Source organism: Dreissena polymorpha, chromosome 2 (genome assembly GCF_020536995.1).
Source record: "Dreissena polymorpha isolate Duluth1 chromosome 2, UMN_Dpol_1.0, whole genome shotgun sequence".
Lineage (NCBI taxonomy): Eukaryota > Metazoa > Mollusca > Bivalvia > Myida > Dreissenidae > Dreissena > Dreissena polymorpha.
The window spans coordinates 35,454,547-35,478,628 of NC_068356.1; the positions used below are offsets into that span (position 1 = coordinate 35,454,547).

The 24,082-nt window shown below is 33.3% G+C and overlaps 2 protein-coding genes across 6 annotated transcripts; one reads left to right on the forward strand and one right to left on the reverse strand.

The window, feature by feature from the left end:
- Positions 1 to 1,247: 1,247 nt before the first annotated feature.
- Positions 1,248 to 15,003, reverse strand: LOC127866597 (enkurin domain-containing protein 1-like). Of its 3 annotated transcripts, none has more exons than XM_052407245.1 (7): positions 14,872 to 15,003; positions 6,729 to 6,801; positions 6,125 to 6,282; positions 5,075 to 5,215; positions 3,176 to 3,336; positions 2,701 to 2,837; positions 1,248 to 2,037 (listed from the first exon to the last, which is right to left on the reverse strand). In XM_052407245.1, the coding sequence occupies exons 2-7, from the start codon at positions 6,790 to 6,792 to the stop codon at positions 1,880 to 1,882; spliced, it is 819 nt and encodes a 272-aa protein (XP_052263205.1). In that variant the 5' UTR covers positions 6,793 to 6,801; positions 14,872 to 15,003; the 3' UTR covers positions 1,248 to 1,879. The 3 variants fall into 3 exon arrangements, with proteins under 3 accessions (XP_052263205.1, XP_052263207.1, XP_052263206.1); XM_052407247.1 differs by having other exon boundaries at positions 3,176 to 3,300; positions 14,872 to 15,000; XM_052407246.1 differs by lacking the exon at positions 14,872 to 15,003 and adding an exon at positions 11,879 to 11,955.
- Positions 15,004 to 15,044: 41 nt separating this feature from the next.
- On the forward strand, positions 15,045 to 23,666 carry LOC127866589 (uncharacterized). 3 transcript variants are annotated; one of them, XM_052407226.1, is made up of 12 exons: positions 15,045 to 15,178; positions 15,463 to 15,619; positions 16,655 to 16,817; positions 17,207 to 17,276; positions 17,508 to 17,652; positions 18,898 to 19,009; positions 19,155 to 19,355; positions 20,143 to 20,246; positions 20,523 to 20,659; positions 22,134 to 22,189; positions 22,520 to 22,591; positions 23,046 to 23,666. In XM_052407226.1, exons 2-12 carry the CDS (start codon positions 15,504 to 15,506, stop codon positions 23,244 to 23,246), a joined length of 1,377 nt encoding a protein of 458 aa, XP_052263186.1. In that variant the 5' UTR covers positions 15,045 to 15,178; positions 15,463 to 15,503; the 3' UTR covers positions 23,247 to 23,666. The 3 variants fall into 3 exon arrangements, with proteins under 3 accessions (XP_052263186.1, XP_052263184.1, XP_052263185.1); XM_052407224.1 differs by having other exon boundaries at positions 15,067 to 15,199; XM_052407225.1 differs by having other exon boundaries at positions 15,171 to 15,291.
- The last annotated feature ends 416 nt before the right edge of the window (positions 23,667 to 24,082 follow it).

Here is a 24,082-nt window from a genome sequence, read left to right on the forward strand (position 1 = left end):
AATGATTGACATACAGACAGTGATACCCTTAAATATGGACAGTTATTTAACTTAAGCATATAACTTAAACATATTCCCACTCAATAATATTTAATTAGAGCAAACAGTTATATTGCCAAAAATTATAATACAACAAGAAACCGTCGGAGACGGGTGACGCTCCCCAAAGTTGTTTTTTTTGTCACAATATTGCACTATATATTCAGATAAAAGGAAATGTCTTGAGGGGCATAACTTTGGACACAATAATACGATGGATGGTTTAGCAACTTAAAAATTTCAAAGGGCCATAACTCTCTAAATAAATCATCTTACCAGAACCCACAAATAACATGCGCATCTCCTCAAGGTAGTTAAGCTTCCCATAAAGCTTCAGTGAATTCCAGTCAGTAGTTGCTGAGAAAGCGCCCAGACAAGAATTGCACTATATGTACAGTTAATGGAAATTTTCAAAGGGCCATAAGTCTGTGAAAAATCATCGGATCATAACTGGCTGATGATATGCACATCTCCTTTTGGTAGTGAAGCTTCCCATAAAGTTTCATTGAATTCCGGCCATTAGTTGCTGAGAAATAGCCCGGACAAGAATTGCACTTTATGTACAGTTAATGGAAAATTTCAAAGGGTCATAACTCTGTGAAAAAAATCATCTGACTAGAACCCGCTGATAATATGCATGTCCTCTTGGTGGTGAAGCTTCCCATAAAGTTTCATTGAATTCCGGTCATTTGTTGCTGAGAAATAGCCCAGACAAGAATTGCACTATATGTACAGTTAATGGAAATTTTCAAAGGGCCATAACTCTGTGAAAAATCATCCGACCAGAACTGGCTGATAATATGCACATCTCCTCTTGTTAGTGAAGCTTCCCATAAAGTTTAATTGAATTCCGGTCATTAATTGCTGAGAAATAGCCCAGACAAAAATTGTGCACGGACGGACACACGCACGGACAGACGAAGCGGGGACTATATGCTCCCCCAAAATTTTTTGGGGGAGCATAATAAACTCATCCTGTGTAACATTGGGATTAGAATTCATGCTTACAAATTTCTTACTCCAATGGGAGGTATTCATCAGTGTGCATGGATATGGCAGATCTTCACAGACATTTAATTCATCCCGATTTAAATTTAACTACTAATTATTTTCAGCATCTGCAAATTAGCTTTTTATATGTAGGCCTGAGAACAAATCTATAAATATATTCTGAAAAGGACAATAATGGAATAAACGTGAACAGAAAATATGTCTACATTTTTATTTGCTGGTACATAGCTACATATACACAATTATATTTTGTTGACCATGCAGGGCCTTTGCAGGCTGCACCAACCCTGATAAACTCTTCATCCGACAAGCTGCTAGGTTTTGACTACCAATATAGATCTTCATGATGAACCAATCATCAAGCACATACCAGATATACATAACAATAAATAAAAATATGACAATAAAAAGAGACATATGTACAGTCAAGGACAGTCTATGAACTAAAATATAAAATAAAACATTAATGTACAATATAATTTTTCCATGCATACCAATAAACACTTGCTAAAGTTCAACATGTGCTAAAGTGCAAACCATATTTACACAGATGACACCTATGATTTTACAATGAAATTATGTTTCAAAGTATTATTTCCTAATGTAAATATATAGTTATTATATGTCTTTGAAACAATACAGTGAGGAATGGTTTCCGTTTATCACAGATCTGTCAATGATTCTTTCATCTACTATTGGACCAATCTGTACCACCTACGGCAGACTCATTCTACTTCTAAGTACAAGCAAATATTCTGTTGAACTCTTATCACAGAAAATGATGTATGGTTATTTAATTTTGAAATAACAACTAACACTCTTCATTGTATCATTCCATTTTCACAAACACTTTGGGTCGTGAGAATATTTTAATGGCTTCCTCCATTTCTGCTAGTTTGTTCTCCAACTCCTGCTTACAGCTTCGAATTCTGAACGTGTCGGTTCTAAGGGGAAGAGAAGCCAGTTTGCTGGTCAGTTCTTGTTGCTCTGAAAACAATAATTTTCAATGAATTTTTTTCTTCTGACAACAAGAACTTGCAAATGTGTCTCTAAATTATATTTGAAACACATATTTTATACACACACCATCACTGCATAAATAATGTACAGTAAATGTTGTCTATTTCTGATCCACTTGTACTGTTCAAGAAGTGACACATTATTTTGAAATTACATACATTTTGAAACAAGTTTAATTACAAATTTTCTAATTATTACTGGCATAGTGTTCTATTTCAGCAATTGTTATCACAGATTTTCTATAAGACAGAACTATGAAAATTGTAGCCTAATCATGAGCAAACATTAGTTCAATCATTTTTCCTGAATGGTCATAAATCATGAGGCATAACTAAATGTGTAACAACATAATTGTTAATTGTCAATAAATTCATAAAAAACAGTCCAATCTGAGCCTTGTTATGGGAAAACCTGGCTTCAAGCATCTGCGTATTGTTGTCCCAGATTAGCTTTCGCCCTAAATGTTTGTTTAGAAGAGACTTCCTTTTAAATGCAAAATTCCATACAAGGGGCCAGTGTTTCCCTGATTAGCTTTTGCGTGCTGCACAGGCTGATCTATGAAGACACTTTACGCACATGCATTAAGCCCAGTGTTCCCAGAACGCTGCTCATACAATGGTGCCTTCCTACTTTGTTTGAGTAGTTCCAGGGTTTCCTTCCTCTCTGCCTCTGCTAATGCTTTGTGGCCATCAGGACAGGACGGGTCAGGGATGTTGGCTATACGTTCCTCCTCTTGCTTCTTCCATTGCTCCTTGCGTGTTTTCAAACTTTAACAGTCAGGCGAATGGTAGACATAAAAGAAACTGATAGTAAAGTTTCAAACATAAATGCAGATTATCTGTTAAATAATATCTTTTTAACATATTGGCCAATCAGTCTTGTTACTTTAAAAGAGCATTACATTTTACTAATTAAATCTAATTGAAGAAACAATTAAACAAGGACATGGGGCATAAAAACCTTTAATATTATTTATCCACAAGCAATTATTGCATACTAACTGTAAACTAATTGCGGGTATTGGAATCATCATCTTAATGAGGAGTGATGTGTTTAAAACCTCTTTGATGAACCTGAAGTAATAAAGAGGCAGTTAAATACTCACTAAGTTGGAACCTCTCCTTTTTTGTGTTGCTTGTATTCCTCCTCTTGCTTCTTCTTGAGGTCGTCTAGTGCAGTGAGACTGGGTGAGCGGACCATGGTGGTATTTTTCACAGCTTTACCATTAATCTTTATAAAGTCAAAGTTGTTCCTTTTTAGCTGCACCTGAACAATCACCATCATATGTTCTGTTACCTTTTATAATATGACCTACGTGCCAGGAGTGAAATAACGTAATGCTCAATTTTGTTTATTACACGGGTGTTATTACACTAGTTATATAACTGTAAAATGACGTCATTTTTTGACGAAATGACGTCATTATTCCAGCGAATTTCTTCAGTTAAACTCTTTTACAATGTAAATAAACAGTGAAAAGAACATAAAATAAAAAGAAAATTTGTTGGTCATGTTATAAATAGAATCTTAGATTCGTGGTCATTTTGTATTGAATTTATTAAACTCTTCATCTGAATAAAGATAAAAACTTGGCAAGCCTCGTTTTAATCTTTATTTAGATGACTTGTTTAATAAATTCAATACAAAACAACCACTCATGCAAGATCCTATATTTATTTGACAATTAAGATATAGGGAATAACAGGTTCCAGTACAATCTTTGTGTCGTGTTTCAGTCAATGCTTTGAATAAAAGAAGTGAGCAATGCAGAGTCATTGTTTTATTCTTGCTGAGTCTGATATATTACAAAACGAAAGAGAAGTATCCTGTTTTTCCTGTTTCAGTATCATATCATATGTCCTCATTTTTCAAGAAATAATGAGATTGACATATAATGGCTTCTATGCTTGATTTAAAGCGGGAATGAATATATTGTATGACATTTGACCTGTTAATCATGCTGTCATAAGAACTTGCCCTCAATATTTTTAAAATGTGTTTTTTGCTATTTTTGTTGCTTTTTGTGTATAAAATATATAAAATCTTGGTATTAAATTGTCTGTTTTGTTGAATCGTAAGTCTGTTTTGCCAAAAGTGATGACTTAATTGTAGATTCTGCATAATATTACCAACTTGCAAACATTGACTGATATAAACCCTGATGGCGTTATATAACAAGAGCACCACATAACGGGTGCCAACAGTCGGCTGGAAAGCTTGTCAGAATTTTTTTTTTTAGAGGTCACAGTGACCTTGACCTCTGACCTAGTGACCCAAAAAATGGGTTTGGCAAAGAACTAATCAAGGTGCATGTACATATGAAGTTTCAAAGTTGTAGGTGGAAGCACTTTGATTTTAGAGCTAATGTTAAGGTTTATGTTTAAGTTTTATATTAGCGGTCACAGTGACCTTGACCTTTCACCTAGTGACCCAAAAATGGATGTTGCGTGTAGAATTCATCAAGGTGCATCTACATATGAAGTTTCAAAGTTGTAGGTGGAAGCACTTTGATTTTAGAGCCTATGTCAAAGTTTTATATTAGAGGTAACAGTGACCTTGACCTTTAACCTAGTGACCCAAAAATGGTTGTGGCGTGTAGAACTCATCAAGGTGCATCTACATATGAAGTTTCAAAGTTGCAGGTGGAAGCACTTTGATTTTAAAGCCAATGTTAAGGTTTTAGCACGACGCCTATGGCGGACGAGCTGGCTATGACAAAAGCTCGGGTTTTCTCCGAAAACGGCCGAGCTAAAAATTATATCAGGCACATTTATATCAGACAGATATCAATGTCGTGGTATAATAAAAGAGTTTAGTAGATTGATAGATTTTATTTTTTATAAGATATTTTGAGTAATGTAATAAATTGATAATAAGTTATATGTGTTATGCCCTGGCACATGAATACTTAACAATATGTGGCTGATTAGCAATAATTTTTACAAGAATACCATTTAAATATCAAGATCCATCTAATACCAGTCGCCCTCTGTATTTTGCTTACCTCACTTGCAATGCTTGCTGGAGGTACTGAAAGTTTGGGGTCAGGTGTGCATGGGCGTGACTGTAGTTGAACTGAAGGCCCCGAACGTGTATGGGCTCTCAGAAAGTGGGCACTGTGAGGTCTCGGGGCATCCGGCTCTTTCTATAAAACAATGTTATGCTGTGATTATTCAAGATAACAAGCAAATTTGTTGAATTGATATCCTCCACAAAAAAGTTTGTTTATGGATGGGTGCAAATCCTTTTATATTTGGTATATTCCTAAATAAATATTTAGGTGTAGGGTAATTGTTTGTAGGCATTGCAATTCTCCTCATTGATATCTATACACCCATGCAGTTTTACATTGAAATCATGTAGCGTATCTGCTTTATAGCCCTGAAAAGTTACACAACACAAAAACAACAATGGCAATAACTCTTATTTAAGAAAGTGAGGTTATGGTTTTTGTGCATGGCACTTCTCTTCATTAATATCAATACACTCATCAGGGCCATGAAGTTTCATTTTGAAGTCTTGTATGGTTTCTGCGATATAGCCCTCAGAGTAACATCATACACAAAACAAAGGGCAATTACTCTTATTTAAGAAAGTGTAGGGCTATGGTTCATGCCCATGGAACTTCTTGCCATTTATATCTATACACCTATGAAGTTTCATGTTGATATCTTATATAGTTTCTGAGTTATAGCCATGAAAAGTTTTGTGACAGATGGACAGAATGACAGACTGACAAACAGGAGATTTTATATCCCTCCGCCTTTGGCGGGTTATAAAAAAGCATTTACAAAAAGGATTAGGAAGCATAAAAAATGTTAAATAATCTTTATGCTTGCTGCCAGTACAAGTCTATAAAAATGCATCAGATTAATTGTCTTGCAAAATACTGTTCCATTATATTTGCATATTATAAAGACATGTCTTAATAAAACAAAACTTCTTTAATTAATATCTGAGAACCATTTGTACAAAGGACTGTTTTGGGTTTACAAGTTAGATGGTAAGTTTCAACAACATTAATCATTTGTATATGTATGTTTACGCAATCTACCTCAATATCTGATTTTATCTTTGAGGGAACATCCTTGTATTTTTCTGATTTCCAAAGTGCCTTCATTGGCTGAACTGATTCCACTTCTTTCTCGCGCGCTTTCCTTTGAATCTGTCTCATACGTCTAACATTTTCCCGGAAGTGGTCCTTAGGCATTTCTGCAACAACAAAATAAACTTTTCTTTTAATTACTCTTTTTCTACAAGATTTCCTTTCACAAAATCAACTTACTTTTGTAGACTTGATCCAAAGCAAATACTGTAGGATCTACAATAAGGTAACGCTTGTACTCACATGATGCTTTACCTAGATCAATACATTCATAGTAGAAATTTATACTTGTTAAAAATCTATTACATCTCACACCATGTATCTTTGTACAGTACTGTATATAAATATGTGTATAATTAATGCTTAGGTTGAATAAATTTTCTGTTCTGATCTGATACAACCCAGTTAGACTTGAGACTTCGATATCAAGAGAAATTTGACTGAGAAGCAGGTCACTCATTTACTGGTATTATCCTTTTAAATATAATGTGTAAAAATGTAGTAACATTACATATAATGATAATAGATATCCAGAGATTTGTCTTGTTAATACCTGATTTGTATTGCTTCGGCATGCCATACCCTTGTCCACTCACTTGAATTGCAAGCCCAAGCATGATTGGTATCTGAAAGTCGAATTAAAGTAATTTTCTCAATTAAAATATTTTAGTTTACGGGTTTTTTTCTCACACTATTTTAGGAATTAAGATCTGGCCCCTGTAAGTGGAAAAATTATATCATTTTGACTAAAATTGAGAAAATAAGACTAATAAGTTGTTGTTCTTTAGCTTACAATACTATACGGTTGAGAAGGTCTTTCAGAACCATTACTTATTTATGTCACGCCATACGTGTATATCAATATTTTTGACAATTATGAAGGGAAACAATTCAAATACAGGTATGTCAGAGTAAATATAGGATCTTGCATGAGTGGTCGTTTTGTATTGAATTTGTTAAACAAGTCATCTAAATAAAAATAAAAACGAGGCTTGTCGAGTTTTTATCTTTATTTAGATGACGAGTTTAATAAATTCAATACAAAAATGACAACAAATCTAAGATTCTATTTATAACATGACCATTGACCAACACATTTTCTTTTTATTTTATGCTTTTTTCACCGTTTATTCACATTGTAAAAGAGTTTAACTGAAGAAATTCGCTGGACTAATTACGTCATTTCGTAAAAAATGACGTCATTTAACAGTTATATAACTAGTATAATAACACCCGTGTAATAAACAAAATTGAGCATTACGTTATCTCACTCCTGGAGAGAAGGTCATGTTATAAATTATCATAATGTGTTTTTTTTGCAGATCAAAATTGTAAAATGTATAGATTAATACCACAAAATAATGTCTCTAATCGTCATAAGGTTGGTTGCTATTGTTGTTTTATCACGTAACATAGGCAATGCTATGGGAGCTTTCTCCTAACTTTATTTTGCATTGTCAGAAATTATAGAAAGCAATATCATAAGTAATGGAAGCTCACCGTAAGCGCTTAAAGGGGCCTTTTCACAGATTTTGGCATTTTTTAACTTAATCATTAAATGCTTTATATTGATAAATGTAAACATTGGATCGTAAAAGCTCCAGTAAAAAATCAAGAATAAAATTAAAAAAAGGAAAAGAACATTGCCCGGACCAGGTTTCGAACCAGTGACCCCTGGAGTCCTGCCAGAGTCCTGAAGTAAAAACGCTTTAGCCTACTGAGCTATTCCGCCGAGTACATATACTTCTAGTATTTTATACCTTATATAAGCAATCTTCGTAGTTTCACAAAATTTAACGACAAAAACAGAACTCTCCAAATTATTCAATCGTTTCGCGTTGCAACGCTTATAATTTTTAGGTTTTAAAATCGTCAAAAGATGCATATAATGGCTATATTAGACCATGGTAAATGTTCAGTATTACTGTTTCCTCACAAATATCATAACTAAAACGAAAATTTGCGAATCTGAAACAACTTTTTTTAATTTTGTCAATTTACCAAAGCGTGAAAAGATCCCTTTAATAGTCAGCGGCGCTAATAATATAAATCCCTGATATTTGTTCCTACAGATATATTCAAATAATAAAGTTCAAGTAGTTTACAATCGTCATGCACTAATAGACCTTTTTTTAGGTCACAACTGTGAAAAATATAAAAGCCTCATTTATTGTGGAAGCAAAAAGCATAACTCATGGCTTAAAGTGAGGAAGGTTGAAAAAGCCTAAAACAAACTCTGGGGGGGCCAGGGGGCTGGAAGACCCCCGGTCAGCTCGAGGGCGATGCTCTGGTCGGGGGCCAAAGGCTCCCGGAAAATAGCATTTTAGATGGCCAAGGAATGCACTATCCTGGCTTTAAATTTGGAACAAAAATTAGGTCCAGAAATTAATATTAGAATTTAGAATGAGTGAGAAAAATCATATCTTATACACCATATTGCATTTTTTATACAGCTGCAGACCATTTCTTGTTTCTTGTCTTCATAAGCTTCAAAGCTTACCTTTTACCAAAAACAAATATTTACAGGTAAAAATTTAAAGAATTCAAATCAGAACCAATTGATGGAAACTTTACACATATCACTATATCTATTTATAAAAACACAACGATATTGTTTGGTGAAGACACACATCACTTTATTGATTGTTGGAACTCATTTTACTATCAGAGCTCCAGATAAGGTTTTGTGAAATTCTTAAATTACTACCAGATTTTCAAAAAGAATTCTTAACTCTGAAATTTTATTCTTAACGTTTCTACTATGTTTTGGAAAATAATTCTTATTTTTTTCTAAATGACCTAAATTAAATAATAATGGTTATTTTCATGCAAAAAAATCAAAATAAACATACTAGCCACTTTATTTATACGAGTTCAGCAGTGTCTTTTCAGTATTATACAATTTTATTTTTCCAATACCTTCATATGCCCAAAATGTGCTTAGATTGCATGCCTTAGATGAATTTTTACATATTTCACATTTAAAACGAGTCTCCCCTTCAATCTTTTCAACGATAAGCCACGGGACTTGTCCCTTCCACTTGTTCAATGTTTTTTTGTGTTTAAGTTTGGACCCATCGTGTCGCGTTTTTGTTTAGCTTTTCCGACTGTGTCGGCAACTGAACATACAACATCGTATAAGATCTTTTCTATAATGTCTTTCTAAACATTTAACTTCTGCTCACTTTGCGTACAATTTGTTAAAAGCGTGTTTTTGGACGCTTTGCAGTTTTTTAGGACGCTCTCTGGGCGCCGCCATTGTTTTTGGACAGATAGACTGTACACGCCGCTTTTATTGGAAAAAATGCGCTTTGTTAAACAAACCCGATAACCATTCTATATAAGCACCGCAAAGATCTTAATTACGCGAAAAGAACTCAATAAAAATCGAAACAAACCGATGTAAAAATAATATTCGTAACTTGATTTTGTAATTCTTAATGGTACGACAAGATTTTAAAATAAATACGTAACGGACTTGAAAATAATTAGTAATTACGAAAATACGACCCTTATCTGGAGCTCTGACTATACACTATTAACACACCCTGATGATAGAAACTTGATTGACAATTAATTATGGAAAACAAATATCACTACAATTACACTTAATAGCAGCGCTTCCGTTAGCTTTTATAAGTTGGAAGTCCTAACTTCCAAGCCTAAAATATTGGACGTCACAGACATAAATTTTGAAGTCCTACTTTTAATTCAGAAGTTTAATATAGGTACATGCTCCAACTCTATCCATTACCCGATAATCCAGTATTATTACGATTACTATTTTCAAAACCAAAATACGGCCAATATTGACGTCCGCCATTTTACGCAAGTGAATATAAAAATTGGGATGGGGGAATTCCCATTGAACATGCGTTAATCACGTGACGCGATTTGAGCGCATAGAGCACTGTTCATATTTAATAATGACGACAAATCAACGACTGAATTTAAAATGTTACATTGAGAATATATGAGTTAAAAGTAAAAGATGTCAATCTTTCCGATCATGTGGTTGATTTGGGTCAATAACTGCATTTAAAAGCTGTTTTGGACCGGTCATTGTTAACTGTCAACTTTTCGGGAATTTCTGGTTGACTTACGGTACCTCATGAGGTTGGTCCATAACTATAAAGTTGAGCCTGTCAAAAATCATAAAACGCAACATTTAAAGTTATGGTAGCCAGAACTAAGTTCATATTTGTCAAACAACAGGTAGATTTTAGATACATACACTTGTAAATACTGTAATTCCCATTATAGTATTGCATTTATTTTTCATTATGGTTTTTACAGACCGGATTTTTCAGCGTTCAGATTTCTCTGAACGCGAATTATTTCAGCTATGATCAGCTGCAGAGAACTGTGGTTGTCTTTATGAAAAAGGTGAATATGGGAATGCGTTTATATGGACTAGATACGCGGTAGTCCTATTTATAAGACGCGCAAAGAATTTAGAGATACTTTTTATATGGGCTAAATTCTTTGGAACGTCTCATCGTTGAAGGACCTTTTTTGTGGTGGAAACCAGAAAGTTAAAATTTTCATCAATTTGCGTAAAATTGCAAAATAACATTACCAACTCATTCAGTTTTAATTCGGAAGTTCATTTTTACATCAAATATCGTCGATTCGAAGTTAGAAAGGCATAAATTCTTCAGTTAAACTTCTGCTTAAATCGCAAAACAATCACTGACCTGTAGCCATGTCATGAAACTGATTTAAATATTGATCCAATCAGAAGAAGGCATTACGGTGTAACGTGTACGCGTAATTTTATTTAACATGAGCTTTTAACACCGACTTTTACGTAACTAGATCTAGTATGCTAAACTTTGTCGATTTAATAAGCATATGTTCAAAACAGATATGGTGCAGTTTCTATTCACTGTTCTAAGTTTCAGAAAGTGTTTATGCATGTCTTTTTCGCACCTGTGTCTGTGTTGTTTTATGTACTTACATTCTACGTTACAAAGGACGGTATACTGTACGATCTGTATCAATATTATTTATGTACAGTATAAAAATAAAAGATGTAATTTATTTCAGAACTTTTTAATTGTCAATTTAGAAAAAAAAAACAATGCTAAATTAATCCAGAAAAGTATAACATCGGTTTACTATGTAACGCGCTGCACCACAACAGACGAACGCAAACTGTATTTTACGCTGTTTATTCTTCCACTTTAAACCAGATGCTTTACATCGAGGTCGTGTTATCGATTTATATCTACACAGCGAGCGAATCGAGAGATATTGAAAAATTGAATAGTGGTTGGATTTAAATTGCTCAGGCGTGAAAAATTCAAAGTGTCATTACACATTTTTTACGGAACATTATCGAGAAATGAATTATCTACACAGGTATGTAAATATTATTGCAATCCGTTGTTATTAAGTGTCTTATATCGGGGCTTGAATGTTGCGCACAAAATCCTTGCGCAACAATATAGACAAAGAACAAAAAATTCCCACCACATAATTGGTCTTTCACCCTTTGTACGCTCCAAATATTACCCATATAAAAAGTAGCTTAATATTTAATAGTCCAAATAATTAGACGTAAGCTACCCCGCTTACGTCTAAACGGCTACCGTCGTTTTCCTATAGCAAATTAAGTTCAACTTAAACTTCAGGTTTTCTCGTTAAATCTTTGCTCATGCATAAAATTATCATTAATTAGACATAAATGTGAGCGATTACCTCTTAAATGTGTAAAAATTGTGCTTTTAAACCACTTATGTACATTTTTAAAAATAAACATACACAACACACGAAGTGTGTTTGTCGTTTATAGAATTACATTGAATTATTTTGAACGAAATTATTTTTTGAATAGGTTACACATAACCAATTGTTGTTGTACAACAAACCACATCACTTTTTAGCTTTCTGTACTCTTTAATTAAATGAAACCTATATGTGTGTGTTAAAACTGCCAGTTGTATCACGGAGTGTATATTGATAGGAGATGAATCGAGTATTTTACCCTTACTGTAGTAAATTCAATCTTATGCAAAAACTATTCATCCGATTTTATTGGTTTATACGTTATCTTGTTGCTTATTAATTCCTCTTTCAAAAAATATACGTTTTAGTATATTCCCGTTGTTATTAATGGATTTATAGCGAGATAAACACAATAAATACACATTTCATGTTTTACCAACGCGCGTTTTATCGTGTTGTGGCTATCGATCTTGTACAATTAGCGTTCAGCGAAGCGCCGAGGTTATACATTTTGATGTACCCACTCACGTCTTTTGTTGAATTATAGTTTCATTTCTCGGCCGATTTTGACAAATTATATATCATTAGAAAGCTTACGTTACGTAGTAAACAGATATATAAATATATATTAAGTTTTTCTTCTGATTTCGACAGCCCGGCGATTTATTAATTTAACTTAAATAATAAGTTGCAAATATCATACCGTTTTGGAGTTTTAGAATCTAGATTTACGGTTGACATTTTCGTACTTAATACCAATTTGTAGCGTTGATAGTTGGAGTTCAGTTTTAAAAAGTACATCTTGCTTAGGAGAATAGAATTCTGTGTCCGATAGAAAAAAAATTGTTTAAAAACGAAAGTAATTAAGGAATGAAGGCGGACGAAAGTAGCGCGCGTTCCTAACGCACTGAACTGATGCTACGGTCTTGGCGATTATGCTTTTGTTTAGAAACCGGCCATTGAATTTCCTTTGCCATGATTATTATATGTTTATGGAATATATTGTAATATTTTGTTCACGAAACATATCAATAAAGCTTATTATAAATAAATCTTAATAAATTAACGATTTCAGCTCTTGTTTATAACACAGAAAGGGTGTTAAATTTATGATGAAACAGCGTATATAGCGGACCCTCACGATTTTATTCGGCTTTGCATGCATACTTGAAATAAAATGGGTGTCAAAAACATTCATCGTTTGCTGTTAATTATCAACGACGGAATTATGTATAATTATATTAAATGTTATTTACCTTAAATTATCAATTTATTAAAGATTCTTGAAAATCACGGTCGGTGTTACGCGGGTCATTTCATATTTTGACATCAGGGCATGATGTCCAACTATTCAAAATCAGATTTTTTTTCACTGGGACGATGGCGGCTTAGATTTAGACAGGCAGACAGATAGTTTATTCAGACTTATACAACAGTACATCGTTTGCAACTCAAATATATAAATTATTTTAAGACAAATTGTTAGGTGATTACACTTATAGCAGTGATGATTCTGAGAATGTTGCCATGTTTCTTATCCGTGTAATCTAGAGTCCGTGGTTTGAGCATTTTTATCGCGGTGTTCAATAAAAGATATCTCAATAATCTTGTTTATTGATAGATCTGTGGTTTTATTGCCCCTGTGTTCAGCACAAACCAATTATCTCGTTATGATCAGATACTGTGCCGACCAATACTAAATAACACTATGGTGTCATACGCCACAGCAGGGACCTATACTTGTGATCATGGAGTCTAAGTGCAAGACTTAAAAAAGTATGTTGTTTCGCTTGCGGTTGTTAAAGCCAAAACGGGGCTTCCCAGCTGGCACAGCTGCTGATATTCGGATCTGAATACTTAAACTTATTCAGACCTTATTCTTAACCGTTGCGCGTTTTACGATATCGGATTTTAGGCGGGAATACAACTCAGTGAAACTATTCAATTTCTTATACAACATTAAGCATATTAACAGTTATTGAAATTAACAATATCAGCGACATCTCTTTAAAGACTAAACACCTTTTCAAGTATCGAATTTAACCTGTCAATAAAATATATTAATACCAAAAAAGGTTTCATTTAATATTGTTCACATTAAACCTTTAAATGAAAGTGTCGCTTTATCTATTTTCCGTGTCTTATTAAGCCGAGAATCGTTTGCTAAAAACAGTTAACAAAACAGGCTACACGTTCTAATTCTTAATTAAATACAAAAATAAGTATAACATAATTAATAACGTCCATAAACACACACGGCAAGATCAAAGTTTTAATGGAAAACTAATATGACATTCCACGTAAATTATTATTTTCGTCTAAATCGAATACTATATATAGAGAAACAATGTATTTATAACCGACCAATGAGGTAACATTATGCAACTTTCAATTTACACAGTGCTATATGGCAACAATATGGAATTTGAACAGTGGTAGTGTTCTAAGGTCTGGACTATCATTACTTGTAAGTTTGTATAAACATTTTTCTAATGCAATTAGTAAAATAATGTTTATATTTAATATTTAATAATTTATTGCATGATTATTCTGTGCTGTTATATGAATTTGATGCCGTTAAAGCTTCCGACATGAATTCATGTCGGAACGATGCTATTGCAAAATAACGTTAAACGATATGAGGTCGATGTAAATCGACCTCATATTTATAGGAGTAAATATTTAAGAGCGTCAAAAATTTGGACTAGATACGCGGTAACAAGAGAGTATTTTAAGTTAACATTCTTTTCTTATTTTTATACTTTAGTTTTTAATATCCTTAAAATATATTTAATTAAGGTATTTACTGCTTACGATGGAATGACAATATCCTTTCTTTTTTAAATTTTAGTTTATAAGCTTCAAATCAACACTTTAGATTTCGTCCTTTTTTTAGCGGAAATCAATAATATGAAGCGTGATTGTTATTGAATAACACTTATTTATTGTTAAAAATAAAAGCAAACCTTTTTAAACAGACGTGTTCTGAAATAAAATTAGTTTTTATGATAACCAAACGTTCGGGGTTTTGAAAATACTTGTTCAGTCCGCCATGTTGTTTATGCAATCACGTGACGGATACTACTTTTTTCAAATAGTCGAAACATTACTTATGGTTCATATAAAAAGATCAATTTTCAATTGAAACTCAAAATTTAACCAAACATTAATATTGAAACAAATAAAACCTGGAAACAAATAATTCCCGCGGTTTTGTTATCAAATTCGAGATGTAAACAACTCCATAGAAACAATGACTTCCGGTTAAAAAAAGTTTGTGTAATAAGTTGTGGGGTAAATTTTTAATATTTTGTGAAATGCTTGCGTAAAGAGATATAATACTTAACATTTGATTATACTTATACGACTGTGTGTTATGGTCCCTGGTACAAATAGAATATTCTTTCCTTACATTACGATTTCCTTATAGCTTTTGTTATTTTCAATTTGATGTTTTGAAGCAAAGTTTTGCAAAATGTCTTAAGAATATTGTAAAGCATGCTATTTTGTGTTATGTAAATTACGGCCTTAATGTATTTGTATTTTTTTATTTGCAGCAACACAATAATGATACAATTATAATGCTAGAACTGTTGCAATGTCTAAAGCTACAGTATCAAAGTCCCGAGCTGAGAAGGCAGGTAAGGTGCCTCCGGCTCAGACTCCAGTCGTCTCCCATGAAATAGTTCCAGGGAAATTCAATGATCATGACTGGTAAGTACATGTCAGAAATTTGGACTATAAGTTTATATGAAAATTGAAATGACAAGTGTCACGTGCACATGAAAGAACTCGGCCCAATGGTTCGCTAAAGATGGTGGTTATTATTTACAGTTATAAGATTGTACAGAAGAGTTGACATTTTCATAGTTTATATTCACAATAAAAAATTCACAGTATTAAATATTACATAACTAACTGCTGTCTGAATAACACATTCAAATGACGGGAAATGCTATTTGAAACTTTGATGTTGTTCTTTTGTTTTTACTGATGTATACTAGGTATTGAACACAATATATGTGCTGGGTGTTTCTTTGGTTACCAAAAAGATCTCTCTTGTGTATACAACTTCATTACAAATTTGTATTCACAAGAAAAATACTCTGAAATCAAACCTTTTTTAGAATAGATTGTTAATGTATTGAAACAAATAAGGATGACAACAAACAACATATAAAGATCTATGTCAATAATAAAATGATACTTCATTACAGCGGATTATTTCACATATTTTTACCATTCTGCTATTGACAATATGCTTGTTACACATGTCTGTATTACTTAACATATTTTCACCATTCTGTTATTCACAATATGCTTGTTACACATGTCTGTATTACTTAACATATTTTCACCATTCTGTTATTCACAATATGCTTGTTACACATGTCTGTATTACTTAACATATTTTCACCATTCTGTTATTCACAATATGCTTGTTACACATGTCTGTATTACTTAACATATTTTCACCATTCTGTTATTCACAATATGCTTGTTAAACTGTAATGGTGTGACGAAGCAAAATGCAGACAGCCTTATAACCATATCCATAAAACCTATGTAATACATGTACCAGCCTTTGTTTCAATAAATAAATTTCCTGTGCTAACTTGCATTAATATGATAGGTATACAACCATTATTCAGGTTCAAATGCTTTTACTTTCAAATTTAGTCAACAATATTAATACATGGAAAAAACATGAAAGTTTTTGAAAATGTATGTTTTTCTGATTTCCTATAGGAATATGATGGTAGATCGAGATGGCGCTGAGGACTTTGTGGATGACATCGTTGATGATCTGATAGGGATTACACTCAACAAATGTTATGAACTGTTTATTCAACGTCAATTAATTCCTTTCACTGTGTCTCAAGCAAAAGATGCCATCTTAAAAATTGTTGAGGTAAAGAAACCTTTTTGTGTGGTTATTTAGTAAGTTTTCAATGACACATGAATGAAAAGTTAATTCAATACGGGTTGTCTTCAACTTTATCCAGATAATACAAAAAAAGACGTTTTCAGTAATCAAAGCAATATTAAAGTAGAAATCAGACCTGCAAATATCTCAAGCATACATTTTTAGTTTCTTTTTACCAGTTTTTTTAGCACTTTCAGCACAAACTTTTTAGCACTTTCAGCACAAATTAAAAAAAAGAACAACAAAAACATGCTTGAGGTGTCTGCAACTTTATTGCATCTACTTTTTCTATAAAACTAGGAAATGACCAGTCAGTGTTTGTTATTTAATTTTTAGGCATATTGTTTTGCAAAAATTTGCTATTTTTTTAACAGTGGAGATTCTTGAAACGTGATGAAGGCGAAAAGTCACCAGAAACAGATCCAGGATGGATGCAGGATGAAGGTTTGCAATATCAACATTTAAATATTTGTTTAAATGTCTTGTAAGAACTGAACACTACTATGTCCTGTGATTTTCGTCCTTCATGTTCTATATTAAAAGATAACCCCTTCTCTTGTGGCCGGTTGTAGCACAGACTTGAATTTCTTTGGCTTGCAAATTACATTTATAATTATTGAACAAATGTCAATTGTTCTTTAATTCACATATTATGTTTTGGTCTTGATTGTTTAGAGCCTGATCCAGCAGAGACCGACTGCTGGGCACAGGGTTCAGTTCCAAAAACATTCTTACCCAGTCAAGCTGTTGAAATTCTTCCTGAAGTGACAGAAGAAGTGGCTGAGGTAGAAGATGACGGCAACCAAATGATGGAAGAACAGTGAGCATGCATTTAGTATTTACCATTTCCTTTGAAGACAAGCAATGGCTTTTATGATTAAAAACTAATAGTATTGTGAACTTTTCCTTAAAAAGGGATGCATATATTGTTATCACATTGCTTGTACTTCCATCCTTCCTCCCATCTATTATAATGTTCCGCTTCTCCTGCTGATTATAACCGAGGAAGTAAAGAAGGGATTCAAATAAAGCTTCATATAATGGTTGAAGCTGTTAGGGAAAGTGCAGAATAAAAGAACCAAAGCTCTTGTCAGGATTAACTGAGTCATTGCCTTTTAGTGAATTTTCTTGGTGAAGAATTTCTTAGTGTTGAGTTGAATGTATTTAAATGAAACTTGTCAAATTGAGAGGACAGGAACCACAGCTCTCTTATCAGTATTTTTATTATTGCCCTTGGGTTATTTTTGTCTATGGCATTGGGTCATTTCTTGTAGGGCATAACTAAAGAAGGAATGGAGGCATTCAAATGAAACATAATGTAATGATATAGAACAGTAATTGGAAATGCAGCATATTCAATACTTTGGGAGCATTAGGTACAAACAGTGACAGTCCTCTTTTTAATTTTACATTTTAAGATTTAAAACAATGTTTTAAACATATTAATCAGAGTATAAAATGGGCATTTGCACAGATTTTGGCATGTTTTGAGGTTTGTCATTAAATGCTTTATATTGATAAATTAGAATATTGAATCTTAAAAGCTTCAGTAAAAAATCAAGAATAAGACTAAAAAAAGAAAAAAGTAACCCTCAGCAGGGCTCGAGCCACTGACCCCTGGAGTCCTGGAGTAAAAGAAAACCACTTAGACCACTTGACCATCCATCCTCATACAATGCAATTAGTAATTTATACCTAATATAAGCAATCCTCGTAGTTTCACAAAATATAACGACAACAACATAACTCTCCAAATTATTATTTAATTGTTTCGCGTCGCAACGCTTATAATTTTTCAGGTTTTTATATCGTCAAAAGATGCATATAATGGCTAGTTTAGAGCTTGGAAAATGTTCAGTATTACTGTTGCCTCACAAATATCATAACTAAAATGAAAATTTGTGAATCTGAAACAACTTTTTTCAATTTTGTCAATTTACCAAAACGCGAAAAGACCCCTTTAAGAGAAATAATGCATATTAAATAATGTGCTTATTTTAAGTCATAGGCAAAAGGCAGTTTAAGTCTAGTTGGTACATTGTTTATTGAAGCTTAATTTATTCAGGGATAATGTTGTTGTGAACGATGAGCCAGAACTGGAGGATCAAGTTTCGGAGCCCGACATGACGAGAGAGGAAGAGTTGCGCAAGGCCAGGGAACAAGAGGAGAAAGCCAAGGTAACAAAGGGGGCACTAAGTTACTTAAGTTTTATATGAGCTTACATACTGACCTAGCTTGCGACTACACAATTATTTAAGTTAAATTGGTTAAATGAAAACCCGGTTTCTTAGTGTTGCCATGTTTCTTGTTCACATTTCAAAGGCTGAACCAGAAAAGAAGAAGAGACGCAAGTTCAAACCATACACAGGCAAACTCCGCCCACAGCCAAACAATTTGACAGAATCTCTAGAACAGACAGAGATGACTCTGCTGTCGGCAGAAATTGCTGCCAGTATGCCGAGGCAGCTAGGTTCCCTGGTACCCATTGTCACCATGCCAGCTTCATGTCATAACATACTTAAGGTAAGCAACAGAATCAAGCTGTAACAAGTGTAAATTATTACTTCATGTAAATAAATAATAAAGCTGGTTTCCTTAAGAAAAAAACATTATGACTCGTGTTACAGTCTGTTGTCATCATTGTATATCATTTCTGAACAAAGTATCAAACTAATATTAGGCTTGTGATATAAATTGAGCCGCGTTCTGAGAAAACTGGGCATAATGCATGTGCGTAAAGTGTCATTCCAGATTAGCCTGTGCAGTCCGCACAGGCTAATCAGGGACGACACTTTCTGCCTAAACTTGATTTTCGGCAAGGAGGGACTTCCTTGAAACTAAAAATACCATAAAAGCGGAAAATTTCGTCCCTGATTAGCCTGTGCGGACTGCACAGGCTAATCTGGGACGACACTTAACGCACATGCATTAAGCTCAATTTTCTCAGAACAAGACACAATTAGTGGGTAATGCGGAATGTTCTTATACATTTCATGTATGATATATTTTCCTATATCCAGTACAATCATGGTATGTTTAATAATTGTGTTTATCTACAGCTAGGCCTTTGCATCTCTACTTCATTATCCTTTGAGCCTTGTTCTGGGAAAATTGGACGACACTATCCACTTTTATGGATTTTTTTTTTTAAAGAAGATTCTTCTTAATGAAATTCTAGTTAAGGCAGAAAGTTTTGTCCCTGATTAGCCTGTGCAGACTGCACAGGCTAATCTTGGGCAACAGTTTACGCACATTCTCTAAGCCCAGTTTTCACAGAAGGAGACTTATTTGTTGTTACTGTATCAACCAGGTTCAGTCAGGCCGGCCCCCTGGCAACAAAGATGTTGAGTATGATGACTATGGCAATGTTGTAGCGGTGATCAAATTAAACCCAGAAAAACTACCTTCACACAGGTATACATGTAATATCAGTTATTCTCAGTATTTATAAAGTGAAATAAATGACAATAAAGCTTTTTATAGGGAGAAAAGATTGGATAACTGACAAGTTTTAAATAAAGTTTGCTTCTTTGAAAAAAGTCAACACTATTACCAATAAATGGTAATAAACATGGTAATCAATTTTGAAACAACTGTTGCTTTATTCTTGCTTAAATCTGTTGAATAAATAATAAGTTTTCAAGGCCAATCTAACCCATATATGTAATGAATTTTGAAATGACAATCCAGGGTGAAGGTCAACTACCAGGTGGTGGATCCAGCAGTTGAGGCGGCACAGGCTAGACTGGATGCCATGAGGACCGGCAGATATGTGGCCCCGAAACCCAAACGAAAACAAACCAAGAAAGATGAACTGACAGACAGCGGTAAGTTAAGAGTGATCACTACTGTAGCATAGTTAACATGGTTCTTAATCTCTGTTGCCACCTCTTTTTATGCCCCCGATAAGGTGGCATATAGCAGTTGAACTGTCAGTCTGTTTGTCTGTCTGTTGTTCGTCCGAAAACTTTAACATTGACCATAACTTTTGCAATATTGAAGATAGAAACTTGATATTTGGTATGCATGTGTATCTCATGAAGCTGCACATTTTGAGTGGTGAAAAGTCAAAGTCATCCTTCAAGGTGAAAAGTAAAAAAATACAATCCAAGGGAAGTAATAAGCTTTAAAGGGGAGATAATTTCCAAACCTGCCAAATGATTTATTGAAATTTTATTTCAAAGCGGCACAATAGTGGGCATTGTGTTTCTGACAAACACATCTCTTGTTTGGAGATGATTCATAAACCTAAATAGTTTAATTGATAGTATTTGATTCAAAGAACATTTTGACCTAGGTAATGTATTGCTGTGTTGTAGACACTAAATAGAGGGGGGAGCTTATAATGCTTACATAAATGTAAGGATCACAAAGAGGGATGTCAGATCCTTGTGCAAGGAAACCCCAACAATTGTATAAAACTTTCTTTTCATAGCATTTACATTTACAAAGACACAAGTTTAGATCCATCAAAGAAGTATTGGCAAACTACATGTTAGGTTTAACTGTTTGTCATAACATACTCAACTTAAATCATTTATTTTACAAAAACAAATAGTGCAAATTCTAAAAACATAATACATAGTAATGGTGGTATCAAAATGTCAATTTATTATAGTTAAAGTATTTATTGGCACCAGTTTCAGTTCTAAGCGCCACCTACTTTGCATTGGTTCCACCTTTTTGGGGGGAAAATGCAAAAATAATAAGGACTGTTAACCAATGTGTTTGTCCATGTTAAAGTTATATTTCATTATGTTATATTTTGAAAGCATCTGTTTATTGTCATTACTGATATATTTGAGTTTAAATGTGTGCTTCACATAGGACAAATCATGGATTTACTGTTAGATTCCTTCATGCATCAAATCATAAAGGTCCTCACATGTGTAAATGTTGTCATCATATCTTTTTCACATTTGTTGATGAATTTATCTTTGCTGAATCACACTATACATGACTTGATTTTTAAAATAAGGCCAAATAAATTGAAAAAACTAAATAAAAACCTACTGCTATCATAGATGTCTGCAAAATAAAAAAAAAACTCGCTTCTAAATGCCATGATGGCACATATCAATGCATCCCCAAAAACAATCATGGTTTAATTAATTACATAAATTTGTTAAAAATATTTAATGTATTTTAGCTGTAATCATATTATTAAGCTGTGTTTATTTAATATTCTTATGCACATATTTACATTAAAAGCTGAATTTCTAGTAAATAAATTTTTATTCTATTATTTGAATATGATTATTTGCAGATGAATATAATGAACTGATGGTTGCTTTATTTCAGTGAAAGAATCAAACTCTAATCAGCTACCAGCTAAAACACCATTACCACCACCTATGGTATGTTGTTATAAAATAATATTATGTATACATTTATGTCACGTATTTAACAATAAATGGCATACATTTTATGATGATTTTTCAAATGTAGCTATCATTCTATAATCATTATTTCACACTACATATGCATTACATTAATATCCTACCATTATAGGCAAAAAAAACACATTAACGAGAACTTGTGAATAAGTTACCAGTTAATTAACATAAGCTTGGTAGGTCTTTAGTTGACATTGCTTATTCCACAACATATAAATGAAAAGTGTTGTTAACTGTATTATCATATAAAGGTAATGTGACATTACCTATGTAATTATTTTGTGTCAATAGATTGAGACCATGGAAGTTGCACCGGGAGTTACCATAAGGGAAGGTGGCCGTTTAAAACAAGGGCCCTCTAGAGTAAGGAAATCTGCTGACATATTGTCTTTTATTCAATATTTGCACTTTAATATTTGGGATATAATGGCTATCTTCGACAAAGATTTTTTTCCTCATAATACCTTCTTATGATGATCATTGCAGGTTTAAAAGTGTATGGTTATTAATGGTAACATGGTGGATATGGTCCACCTAGAAGTCTTAAGGTCTCAGATTTGCTTACCACTCTGGTAGCATTCTCAGGATTTCCGCTTTATATATCATGTACTGGTTTTCTCAGGAAAAGGACTTGAGAGTGTCTCAATAAGCTTAAGGCTTTTAATACAATGGAGCTTAAATACATTGGTTCAAACAAAACTAATTGTGTTTTCAAATGTTTGTTAATTGTATTTCTCAGCTGTTCTCTATTATTTCGTCCAAGATTTTATGCAGAATTCCACTCATACATTTTACTGTACCAATTGGTTTATTTCAGTACATTCGCCGAATAGACATGTTGAATCAGAACCACAAGGGACTTAAGCCTGTTATGACCCAGTCTACCACTCCACGCCTCAGTGTTTCTGAACTCCTCGACAGACACACCCCTATACTGCGGCCAATACACGATAACTCTCCACTACCACCTATCATGGCAATACCCCACCCACCAGAAAAACCTAAAGTGGCAACATGAATAATAGAGATGATAAATGTGATATAATAATTGACTTGTAAAGCACAAATAGAATACATTTGCTTATTGTTACCTTTTTGAATTACCGGTAAAAAGCATAAACTGATATTCATATACTATTTTAAAATACAGACCCAATTATACTCTGAACAGAATTATGTTGTTACCTGTTGTAATCATTCCATATGTTTTGTGTACAGCTGTGAAATCTTAAGTATCTTAAGTCTAATTATTACTCGCTTTCTACGATGAAATTCTGTTTTACAAATACCACTATATAAGCTATTTAAAGCCTATCAAGTTGTCTCTCCCTTGGCAAAAAATGCTGATATGCTTTTGGGGTTTGTGTGATATATACTTGCATCTACATTTTAAGTCTATTGTTAACTGCATTTTTAAATATAATGTTCAAACACTGGTGATGTGCATGTTCTTTATGATGTTTACACAAAATGCGACATTTCATTCAGCATTAATAATTCTTCGTTCAAAGATTCATTACATGCATTGGTATGGAAAACCATTAACACACATTACCTAACCTCATTTTGACCTTGTCATTTACCTCCTTTATGGTACTTGTATAGATGTTATGTATGAACAATCTTTTGGACTAAGACTTATTTAAATCGGTCAATTAATTAATATGGACATGGCTTCCACTGGGGTAATATGTGTTTATTGAACGCTGCATCTTGTTTCCCTTTTCTTTTAAACTTGATTCAACAGATCATCAAAATAATAGCAATATTGCATTGTGATTTAAGAAGAAATTTTAAGTCATTTTCTTGTTCAAGCCTTTATTGAGCTTATGGACATGGACATAATTATCCCTT